Here is a 12,292-nt window from a genome sequence, read left to right as displayed (position 1 = left end):
TCTCCTCAAGTCTGTCAATGCCCAGGAAATCTCCTTTCATTGGCTTGTGAACCAAATTCCAGGATTATTTTGCCTCAGGATTCAAAATCTCCCCTCCTCTACCCAAAAGATTGGCTTTTTTGAGCATTGTTCATGAACTCGCCTTGTGTGAGCCAAGTGAGCTTGCACATGCACTCTTCTGCTACACCATACCTAGAGCAGTAGTTCTCAAAGTGTAGTCCAGAGAATCTTGGGGTCTCAAAATTTCAGGGTCTAAAAATGCAAAATTAATTTTTATTTCTAATGTGATAAATATCTATAAAGACAACACATGGAAACAAAAACTCTTTGGACAAATTCTTAATAATTTTTATTGGGATACTGAGAACAAAAGCTTGAGAACCATTGATCTAGCAGAAGTCTATCAGTGTCCCAGGAGATGCCATCTTTTGAACCCAAAAGCCACTCTCAAGAACTCTACTTGCAGGTAACTTACCAACTCTGTGTTCCAACTTAACAAATTTCTAGTTCTTGGGAACATGGACCCAGGAGAAGTTCAAAAGAAGTCAGATGAGTCTCCAAGCTTGCTTCCAAGAACCTCCAACAAGAATTCATCATCCTGAATCCCATTCAGCCAATCAATTTAGAAGTAGCCCCAGGCACTGGGACCCACTCAGTAATCCCTTATGTTCTCTCAGCAAGGTGCCAGTGATCATGCCCATAAGGAGGGAGCCCTCAGATGTCTCCCAACAAAGGAGTGGGGCCTTTAAATAGCATTCAGTCAATAAGCATTTATGATACATTACTATGCCCCAGGGATAGGTGATAGGCAAAACCATGGTTCTTGCTCTCAAGAAGTTCTCATTTTCATGGAGGAGACAAGATGTTAATGATTTTACATATAAAATACATACAGGGTAAATGGAAGGAAATTTCTGAAGGAAGGTATAAGTAGTAAAGAGGAAGGGGAAGACAGACCAAAAAAAAAAAAAAAAAAAAAAAGCTCCTTTGCAGTAGTGAGATTTGGATTGAAACATCATCAAGATGACTGGGATCTCACCAAATTGAATTAAGCAAGTCATCTCCCTTTATTTGAGAAAAGGATGACCCTTCCCCTCATGGAGTTTATATTCTAGGAGGAGTGATAAAATAGTGACATTGATCAAAATACAAAGGAGAGGATGGCAAGTCAGTCAATAAACATTATGTCTACTACGAACCAAGTGGGCAGACAGGTGGCATTTGGAACCATTTTCATGAGTTCAAATCAATACTCAGACATGTACTAGGTGTGTGACCCTGGGCAAATGACTTACCCCTGTTTGCCTCAGTTTCCTCATTTGTAAATGGGCTGGAGAAGGACATGGCAAAGCACTACAATATCTTTGTCAAAAAACAACAACAAAACACTCAAATGAGTCCTGAATGAACAACAAAAATGTGGTCAACACTGTGCTAAATTCTGGGGATACAAAGAAAGGTAAAGGATAGTTCCTGTGCTCTAGGAACTTACAGTCTAATGGATGAGGCAGCATGCAGACAACTATATATGAGCAAACTTTATACAGAAGAAATTGGGGATAACAACAGAAGGAAGGCCCTCAAGTGAAGAAGGATCCGGGAGTACAAATAATGGCATTTTTGTAGGTTTGTGATAAACGGGAGGTACTAGTTACCTACTATACTTCTCCCCTCTGTATTCTCTTTCTCATCCTGAGGGAAAGGAGTTTTAATACTATAGGAAGCCAAGTTTGGTATCGCTCCCAAGGTAGATGGTACTCCCCCCCATTCCCTAGACCACCATCTTCCAACAAGTTACTAGGGTCAAAATATTCATCACCTGTGGCTAATTTAGGGATGAGTCTTTCCACATTTAGATCAACCTCAAACGGAAGAACACGGATAGCTGTTGGACAGCTTTCCAGCTTGTCAGGGTTTGAGAGAGCTTCCGGTTTTCAAAAACCCAGAATCACCTCCATGCCATCTGTCCTTAGATGAGGACACTGGTGGAGAAGGGAACATTACTAGTATGAATGCCAATTTCTACCAAAGTCTTCTTTTGATGTTTTGACCAAATCGGTAAAGGATCTATATACTAAAATGGAAATTATAAAGCTGGAAGAAATAGTCCCTGGATTTATTCTTTCAATACCCAGCTAGGGGTAATTTTCCAAAATAACTATTATATCTATCTACTTATTTATTTATCTGTCTGTCTATCCATCCATCTATCCATCTCAGTATATATCTATCCATCCACACATTTATCTATGTATCTATCTGTTCATCTGTCTGTCTGTCCTTCCATACGTCCATCTCAATATTTATCTATCCACACATCTATCTATTGATCCATGTGTCTGTCCGTCTATTATACGTCTATATTTAGCTCTCTATCATTTATTTGTTTATGTAGTTCTTTCTAATCTGTCTATTTGATTATCTATCATCTATTTATGATCATACCATCCCCTCCATTTTACAGATGAGAAAATGGAAGCCCTGAGAAGTAGATTGACTTGTTTATACCCACATAACTAATAGACGGTAATCAGGACATGGAACACAGACCTCTGGAACAACCAGAAAGTTGAGAATTTAATTGTAGGAAATTCTAATTTCAGTTAAAAGTTAATGAAAATACAGAAGTGATACTTTTTTCTCATCTAAATCTATTTATTCCCTGAAATCTATTCTTGCCTCTTGGGGGTCCATGTACTAACAAGTTATGAACTCATGGGCTGGAGGTTTCTTCCAGCTGACATATTATGTTCCAGAGATACTCCCAGCCCCCAATCCTCTGAATTTTGTAGGCTAAAAGAATGTCTGTGTCTTGCATTTTTCACCTACTTTTTACTTATCATCTTCCATTCTTGGTCTGAAAAGATGCTTCTGTATTTTGCTTCCCAGCTCGGTTAAGCAACCTGACTCCTCCTGCATTCCAGATTTCCCAGGTTTGGTAATCTGATTCTAATCCCCTGTGTCCTTGTCACTTCCTATTGGCTACATCTCTTCACCCAGATCTTGATCTCTTGTTTCTGACCCTGATCTGGTCAGAGTCAATGTCACTTGGCATTAACCCTCCCCTCCCTTCCCCTTCCAGGCCCACCATTCCTGAAAGAGAGCAATGTGTCTCTCCGGATGAATGGCTGTGAGTAAATTAAACAAACATTTATTGAGTGCATATGATGTTGCAAGACTTTGTACCAGGCAATGCAAAGATTCCTCAGAAAGAGTTAAAATGGAATCTTTTCCTCATTTTTTATTAGGGAAAATAATGCATTTAATCGTCAAAACAGCTGATATTTATGTAGGCTTTATAGTGTACAAGGCATTTTGTATAAGTTATTTAATCAACATAATAATCTGAAGTAGATATCATAATTATTATCTCCGTTCAATAGATAAGGAAATTACAATTCAGAATAAATGATTTGTCGATGATTACACAGCTAATGAGTGTGAGAAATGAGATACAAACCTAGGTTTTTCTTGATTTCAACTCCAGTGTTCTTTCAACCATGATCCTATATCTATACATAAAATTGAAATGCATGAAATGCAATGAATATTTATTAAACATCTATTGTGTATAGAGAACCTTGCTAGTACCTAGGAAATATATGAAGTTTAAATAAGACAAAATGCATATCTATACTGTATAGTCTAGTAGAGGGGCTAAGACACAGAAACAGCTATGATATACAATATTCTTAAGCTCTTTATTTAGCAACTCTCTAAAGTGTTTACCAAGTGATTGTGTGTGTGTGTGTGTGTGTGTGTGTGTTGATGGACAAGCTCCACAAATTCAGCTAATGGATTTACATGTCATAATCTGGACAATAGCCATTCTTCAGGTGTTTTTTCCCTTTATGGGACTTTTATGGAACATTAAGTCAAACTCTTTTCAGAGCTCTTCCAGAAGGCCCTGCAGTTCTAGGATTTGAAGGAATTAGCATAATGATATTTGGTAATAGGATCATCGGAACCATTTATATGCAATACCTCTTCAAGATGAATTCTGTGCTGGATTTTTCCATGATGGTGGCAAATATTTTTGTAGAGAATGTCTTGACTTTTATGCCTTGTCTAATATTAATAACCAGAGGATCATCAAACACAGATATCTCTGTTGTTACATCTTTTGCAGATTATTGAACAATTTTGACATATAGGTGGGAGACACCTTGTTGGAGGAGGAAAATTAAGGGGGCATTTGGATCTATGAAATAGATTGTTTTTCTAAATTTAAATATTTAAAAATTTTAAACCTAAATTTTAATTGTTAATTTTTAAAAATAATCAACAAATGGTAATTACAGTGGGATCAATGGGATATTGTATTCTCTATATCTTTCATCCAATTGTGCAATAATTAATATGTGCTGCTGTACTGTGCAAAATTGATGGCAAATACTTTTCTGTTACTAATCTTCTCACTAAGAATACCTTCATGCAAGTGAAATATAAAAATTTTAAATAGATAAAATATGAGCATATTGGTAGTTTATAAATTTTCTTAATTTTTTTTATTATTATTATATACCTTATATTATTACATACCATTAATAAAATAGATCTGTATTATCTGATTCTGAACCAGTTATATAGCACATAGAGTCTATGAATACGGTCTGAGAGATTCTCTGTATCTTTAGTGTTTTCTATTCCTTCATCTACTTTATGAATGGATTTCCCAATATCCTCAAAATTGTGTCACCAATTCCAACATGGGACTCCTTGACATACAACTGAATCAATCCAATTGTGTTTCTGATGTTTGTTCTCTTAAGCACCATTTCTGCTTCTTCTATAAGCGTATCTGGATTATGATGTTGGAATTCAAATGTGGTGGCTTTGCTACACTTGATGGTGAAAAGAGTTTTCATTTAAAATCTTTGTAGAAGACAATTCCAATAAACTTATAATGGAAAATGCCATCCACAACCAGAGAAAGACCTATGGAGACTGAATGCGGATCAAAGCATCTTATTTTCTCTTTCTTTAGTCTTTTTGTGTTTTTTTCCTTTGGTTCTGATTTTCTTTCACAACATGACTAATATGAAAATATGTTTAAAATGATTGCACATATTTAACCTATATCAGATTTCTTGCTGTTTTGGGGAGGAAGGAGGAAAGGGAAGGAGGGAGAAAATATTTGGAACTCAAAATCTTACGAGAATGAATGTTGAAAACTATCTCTACATAGAAGCAGAAAAAATGAATAGAAAATGCAAGTCCTTGTAGATATTTTCCATTTTTCTTCTATTTGCTGGACATCCCTCCATTTTCTTCCTTACAATACCTTTGAAGTGACTGTTTAGTTGGGTTTCTTGCTAAGCTCTTTTTAAAATAGCTTGATCTTTCATTGCTTCGCTTTATTTTGTCAGATGATAAAGCTTAAAGCTTTATCATAAAGCTTATCTGGATATGGATCTACCCCATTACATTGGTAATTCCTTGAGGACACGGACAAATTTTTTTTTTTTCCTGGGGCAGTTAGGGCTAAGTGACTCACAGGCCCAGGATCACACAGCCAGGAAGTGTTAAATGTCAGGTCCTCCTGACTTCCGAGCTGGTGCCCACTACACCAGTTAGTTGCCCCACAAGGACTATCTTTTGCCTTTTTGTTTGTTTTGTATCCCTAGCAGTTACCACTGTGCTGGGTGCTTAGTAGGTGCTTAATAAATGTTTACTTAATGATTGATCTAGTTCCAAAAGATTTTACAATTATGTTTATATTTTAATAGTATCATCCTTGGTTGCCATATCTTTCTGCTGCTTGAGAGTAAGTTAAGTATTTACTCCCTAGAGTGCTTTTAAAAAACTCTTTTGATGATTTTATTATGGCAATAGATCTTTATCTATTAAAGTTGTTTTTAAACCTACATCATTTAAACTTCTGTAGACTAAGTCAATGTTTTTTCTTCTACCCATATCCCATTTTTAAAAACATCAATTTTAAAGAATTTATAATGAGTTGTTTTAATTGTATGCCATACATTTTTATCATTTTTATTCTTCCTTCTAGGTCTTTGCTAATTTTGTTCTTTGCTCTAACAAGTAGCTATAGACTCAGTGGTCCTCAAAATGTAGTCCAAAGAATTGTTGGGGTCTCTGAAACCCCTTCAGAGGGTCTACAAATTCAAAATTATTTTTTATTTCTAATATAGTAAATAGCTATAAATATAACCCATGTGAACAAAAACTCTTTGAACAGATCCTCGATCGTTTTTTAACAACATGAAGATACAGAGAACAAAAGTTTGAGAACCACTGCACAGAAAGTTGATTCAGTTATCAAGAATTATTTAAATGAGAAGCCAATTCCTGGGGTCAGGGAATCCTCCCCCATCAAATGTTTTATGATATCCTAGGGTCACTATATTCTGCCATGAACAACTTTTAAGCTGCGAGTCCTGGCTTCTCTTTGCAGTATTTGACCTAGGACAAAAATTCCCAGCTCCTTGGGAAGATTGAATGAACAACTAAGTGGAGCCATAGCATACAGAGATCTGGACCTGGAGTCAGGAAGACTCATCTTCATGAATTCAAATCTGACCTTAGCTATTTATTAGCTGTGTGACCTTGGACAAGTCACTTAACTCACTTTACTTTAGTTTCCTCATCCCTAAAAGTGAGCTGGAAAAAGGAAAAGGCAAATCCCTTCAGTATCTTTGCCAAAAAAAACCCAAAAAACAAAAAAAAACAAAACAAAACAAAAAAACCCCTTCAAAATGGGACCAGGAAGAATAGGATACAACCACACCACAACAGGGAGAGCAGAGTAGGTTCCATGGAGGAGACTATATGGGAATTGACTTTTGGAGAAAGGAAAGGACTTCACCAAATGGAAATGGGGGGAGTGGGCAAAGATGATGGGAGCAAATGAATATTTAATTCATAATTAATATAGATTATAATGAGAACCTTGTGTAAAGATGTTTAATAGACCTATGAATGAACATTGTCTTGAATAGAAGGAGGTGTTTTTCTCCTTTATTACTTTTTTGTGGAGAAGAGCAGATTCCATGGAGGAGAATACATGTGAATTGGATTTTGGAGAAAGGAAAGGACTTCACCAAATGGAAATGGGGGAGTGGGCAAAGAAGATGTGAGCAAATGAATAATTAATGTAAATTGTAATATGTCAATCTTATGTAAAAAATGTTTTATAGACCTGTGAGTTAATATTGTCCTGAATAAGGGGGAGGTGTTTTTTCTCCTTTATTACTTTTTCTTTTCATTTAAAGGAGTTTTCCAACTGTAAAAGACCAACTCGATTTCATAGCAGCACAGTGAAGTTGCTACATGTGGTTTTCCGTTTTGTGGAAACGAACGCTTTTGGGTTCGGGCCGTTTCTGCTCCTCGTACAAGCCCACTGAACAGCACACCTCCTGGGAGGGGACGGAATGTCCACGGGAAGTGCTTATTATCTTGGAAAGCCTGGGAAGGCCGCTTATTAGAGGCTGCCCTGCCCACGTCTGTCTGCGAGCAAGACTTTCCCCCCACCCCCTCCTCCCGCAGCTGTCGTCTGATCTGACGCTGGAGCTTTGAACGTAGCTCTCTTGAGTGCCAGATGTGGAGGAAGACTAAAAATAATCTCCCAGACTATCACTAAGAGGGAACCACGTGCTCGGGGTGCGCCCGGGACCCAAGGACCCCAGTTCAAGTGGAATCAAATCCCCCAGCGCGTGGCCCCATCGCTGAGCTCGGGGCAGGACCCCAGAGTGGGAGCTGGTCCTTCCCAGCCTGCTCCCCGCCCACCCCGGTCTGGGCTGCCCTCCTCCACTCTGAACCCTTCCCAACTTGGGTTCTGCTCTCTGCATCGCCTGGGAAGAAAATGGACCCCGGGAGCTACAGGCAAGGAAGGCGAGCCGGAGGCTGGGGAATAAAAGTTTTTCCCCACACTCTGTGCATCGTGGTGTTGCTATTAGACTCGTGTTCTGCAAGAGGGTTATGGAAACGGGCGGTGCACCTGAAGTTGGCCGAGAAATCCCAAGTAAGTACCTGGATGAGGGAGGAGGGTGTGTTACCTGGCCTTGGGTGGGGCGGCATCTGGAGGAACTGGCCCGGGGTGTATACATTCCCAAATCGTGGGAAGGGAGGATAAGCAGGGACTGGAAAGTCGATTGTTAAATTTTCAGTGTGAACATTTACACCTGGGAATTGTGCGGATTGCAAACCAGGGCTTGATTTATTACTTTGTGGGTTATCTGGATTTAAGAAAGTGATGGAGAAAATGTTGAAAATGCAGATTAAATTTAAAAGTGTTTCTGCATCTGAATGTTAAACATTGACCAGCAAGCTTGTGGGGATAATACAAACATCTATGCTGTACTATATTACACAGAAGTGCATTAGAAAGTTTAAAAAAAAAAAAAAAAAAAGCAAGATTATGTGAGAACCAGTCGGTATGATAGTTCACAGATAGACCAGGAAAGTCTTTCTGGAGACGGTAGGATTTGAGATGGGCTTTGGTGGAAAACACATTGACTGTGAACGCTGAAGACTTGGGTTCAAATCCCAGCCCCTACTTAGACCTGTGTGTATGAGCGACCTCTTTGAATCTCAAGTTTTCTCTTCTTTTAAATGAGGGAATTGGACTAAATGATCTAAAAATAATGGCTGGAACTTCAATAAGCAAAGGGAAAGGAGGGAATTCCAGGGGTAGGTAATAATGTGAGCCAGAACTTTTTGTTGGAAAGGGTGGGTTTTGAGACTGTAGGAATTTGTAGGTGCATGGATTTTATAGAAAGAAGTAATATGAGATTAAGCTGAAAGGGTGGAGTAGAACAACATTATGAAAACAGCAGATGAGTTTGCTATTGACTCAGTAAGCAATTGTTCACTCATTTTCTTTCTTTTTTCTTTTTTTTCCCCTGAGGCAATAAGGGTTAAGTGACTTGCCCAGGGTCACACAGCTAGGAAGTGTTAAGTATCTGAGGCCAGATTTGAACTCATTCCTCCTGACTTCAGGGCTGGCGCTCTATCTGCTGCACCAATTAGGTGGTTGTTCACTCATTTTCAATTGTGTTTGACTAAGATTCCATTTGGGGTTTTATTGGTAGAGACACTCCAATGGTTTGCCATTCCCTTCTTCAACTCACTTTTATAAATGAGGAAACTGAGGCAAACAGGATTAAATGATTTGCCCAGGGCCACATGGCTAATAAGTATCTGAGGACAGATTTGAACTCAGGAAGAGGAGTTTTCTTGACTTCAGGACTGGCACTCTATTTATTGTGAGCTTCTCCTGGGAAGCAATGGGGAGCCACAGCAGATTTTCCTAGTTGAAAGTTGATATGAAGTGAGATAGATATATGTGTATATACACACATACATATATGTAAATATGTGTACTCATACATATATACATGTATCCACATATATAAAACACGTGTGTATGTGTGGGTGGGTATGTATGTGTGGAGGTGTATGATTTGGGTGGCAGAGTGATGTGAAGACTATCCAGGGAAAAAGGAAGAAATTAAAGTAAATATGTGACAGAAAAAATGTGCCTTTTTCAAAAAAATTTATAACTCAAAGAGGTCCCAAAATAAGGAGATTTATCTGGAGGACCAAAGTATGTTGAAACTGAATATTTTGTTTTACCCAAAGAATCTGCTAACATTTCAAATTTCCACAATATGTAAAACACACTTGCTTGTGCTGTGGAGTTACAGAGAGGTATCAGGTACTTCTAATGCCCTTGAGGAACTTGTAGTTTTATAAGAATGATGAGACCTGTATACAGAAAAAAAGATTACTTTGCTTTAAGCTATATGGTAGTGGGTGATCTGTGGCAACTGAAGGGATTAAGAAGCAAATAGTGAAAGACCACTGTGGTCAGGGAATGGCATCTGACATAGACCTTGAAGGGTGGGCAGTGATTAATGGGAGAAGAGAGAGCATCTCTTAAAATAGCAAGATGGGGAAAAGTTGGGAAGGCAGTGAGGTGGCCAGTCTGGCTGGAGCGGAGAGTGTTCTCCCCTCTGAGTCTCCTCTGTGCCCTTTCTTCTTTCTCTCCTGACAAGAAGATTTATTTCTGTGATTTATATAGAGCCCTTTATTCCTAAGAATTCAAAGGGCTTTCTCATATATCATCCAATAATATCTCCCAGATAAACCCAATGGAAAAGATTTTATCATCCCCATTGGAAGGAATTGGCAATATCCCAAAAGAAGGAGATAACTTTTGTAAATGTTGGCCAATGTAAAATTGTGACCCAAATTAATTGAGAGATATGCTAGAAAAAGCACAAAGTTGGGAGCTCAAAGACCTACTCAGCCTCCACTATGTACTAACTCTGGGTCTTAAATTTCCTATGTGTAAGACAGTTGACTTTTAAACTCCTTCCCAACTCAAAATCTTTTATCAAAAATTGCACGAGTTACCAATCTTTTTAGGTAGAGAAAGTTTCCAAAGCTGTCATATGTGCGAGACATTTAACTTGGATCCCAGGTATTGAACCCTGAAAGTCAGATCTCTAGCTAATTCTATGCTATCCCATTGTAGATAATATATCGTAGGAATGTGGATTTAGGACTGATAAGGACCTTACAGATCATCTATTCAGACTCTTTACTTTTACAGATGAGGAGACTAAGGTCCAAAGGGTTACGGGATTTATCCAAAGTCATGCAGATAGGCTTTGAACTCAGGTTGTTTAACCTCAAATCCAGAACTATGCCCATAACTAAGGTACTGACTCAAGTCTTTGCAATGTAGTCATATACTCTCTTTAGTGATACAGACCTGACCAGGGCTAAACGCCTATCATATTGGCTTAGCCCTACTATGCTTAGCCTGGGATCTATGCAAATGGAAGGGAGAAGGGAAGAAGGGAGGGAGATTAAAAAAGAAGGAAAGAAGGGAGGAAGAAAGAAAGGGAGAGAGGGAAGGAGGGAGGGGGGAGGAGGGAACAAAGGAGAGGAGAGAGGGAGGGAGGAAGGAAGGAAGGAAGGAAGGAAGAAAGAAAGAAAGAAAGAAAGAAAGAAAGAAAGAAAGGAGGGAAGGAGGGAAGAAAGGAAGGAAGGAAGGAGGGAACAAAGGAGAGGGGAGAGAAGAGAGGAGGAAGGAAGGAAGGAAGGAAGAAAGAAAGAAAGAAAGAAAGAAAGAAAGAAAGGAAGGAAGGAAGGAAAGAAAAAAAGAAAGAAAAGAAGGAAGGAAGGAAGAAAGACAGAAAGAGAAAAAGGAAAGAAGGAAGGAGAAGGGAAGGAAGGAGGGAAGGAAATAAAGAAAGAAAAAAGGAGGAAAGGAGAGAGGGAAGGAGGGAGGAAAGGAGAAACAGAGAGGAAGTCAGAAAAGGACAGAGAAAGGGAGGAAGAAAGAAAGAAAAGGAGAGAGAGGGAAGGAAAAGGGAGAGAGACGGATGGTGCTGAATTCCCCAGACTGGCTTTTTAGGGGATGAAGTAATCCCAGTTGCAGAAGGCTCCCTGAGAGGGCCTGTGCCTCCTCCTTGGTACTTGCAGCTTTATGAGTTTGCATTTACTCTTCAAAGCTTCTGTGAGAACTTGGCAGCGGGCCTCTGAAGTTCCACTGCCTTGTTGGAAGGTTGATACCCAATGGGAAATCTTGCTAGGCTTTGGTGAGTTTGGCACAAACGGCCACCTTCGAGTGCCAGCAAATTTTCTGAAAGTGTCCAAGTTTGTGCTTCATGTTGCTCGGTCCTGGCCTAGCCCAGGACCACAACGGGGGACCCCACCAGGAGAGAAAAGCTCCGATGTTTTCCTGCCTCCCCACGAGCTCCGGAATGCCGGCTTCTTCATATTTGGTCTCTTCTGATTACAATAGAAACCAAATACTTGAGGGTGTCTTGGAATAAAGCAGGAAGCGTGTGTTTATAACAGTCGGATCACTTTCTGCAGAGGTGGCCAGATTGGGGAGCAAACACTTGCTATTTTCGGAGCATCCTGAGGCTTCTCATGGCTCTTTGTGTCCCGTGCGCATCTCTGTCATGGGCTGGAAGACCCTGCCGTTCCCTCTGGTGCCTTCAGTGGGGTGGACCAGGCAGAGATTTCTAGGCCAAAACTCAGCATCTTGTACAGTAAGCTAGTTAGTATCGGACAAACCCTGAAGTGAAAAGTTGGGAGGGAAAAAGAAGCAATTTTTGAAAAATGCAGGAGCCAAAAAGGCAGCTACATGTGCAGTGATTAAGACCTAGAGCTGGAGTCCGGAAGCCCTGAATTCAAACCCTTCCAAGATACTTAGTTACTGTGTGATCATGGGCAAGTCACTTAACTTTGCTCTGCCTGTTTCCTCATCTTAAAATGGAAATAACAGCACTTCCCTTATAGGGTTATTGTGAAT

The 12,292-nt window shown here is 39.4% G+C and overlaps 1 protein-coding gene across 2 annotated transcripts in view; it reads left to right on the top strand.

Moving 5' to 3' along the window:
• Nucleotides 1–7,431: 7,431 nt before the first annotated feature.
• Nucleotides 7,432–12,292, top strand: part of WFDC1 (WAP four-disulfide core domain 1) — a 38,126-nt gene continuing 33,265 nt past the window's right edge. The window contains exon 1 of one of the 2 annotated variants that reach the window (XM_031950200.1): nucleotides 7,432–7,981. In XM_031950200.1, the coding sequence (XP_031806060.1) occupies nucleotides 7,823–7,981 (159 nt within the window). In that variant the 5' untranslated portion in view covers nucleotides 7,432–7,822. The remainder of the gene's footprint in view (nucleotides 7,982–12,292) is intronic. The other variant, XM_031950199.1, reaches the window with a different exon arrangement.

The sequence above is a fragment of the Sarcophilus harrisii genome, chromosome 2 (genome assembly GCF_902635505.1).
Source record: "Sarcophilus harrisii chromosome 2, mSarHar1.11, whole genome shotgun sequence".
NCBI classification, from domain to species: domain Eukaryota; kingdom Metazoa; phylum Chordata; class Mammalia; order Dasyuromorphia; family Dasyuridae; genus Sarcophilus; species Sarcophilus harrisii.
Note: the sequence above shows the minus strand (reverse complement) of the source record. Positions and strands in the feature narration are given on the sequence as shown.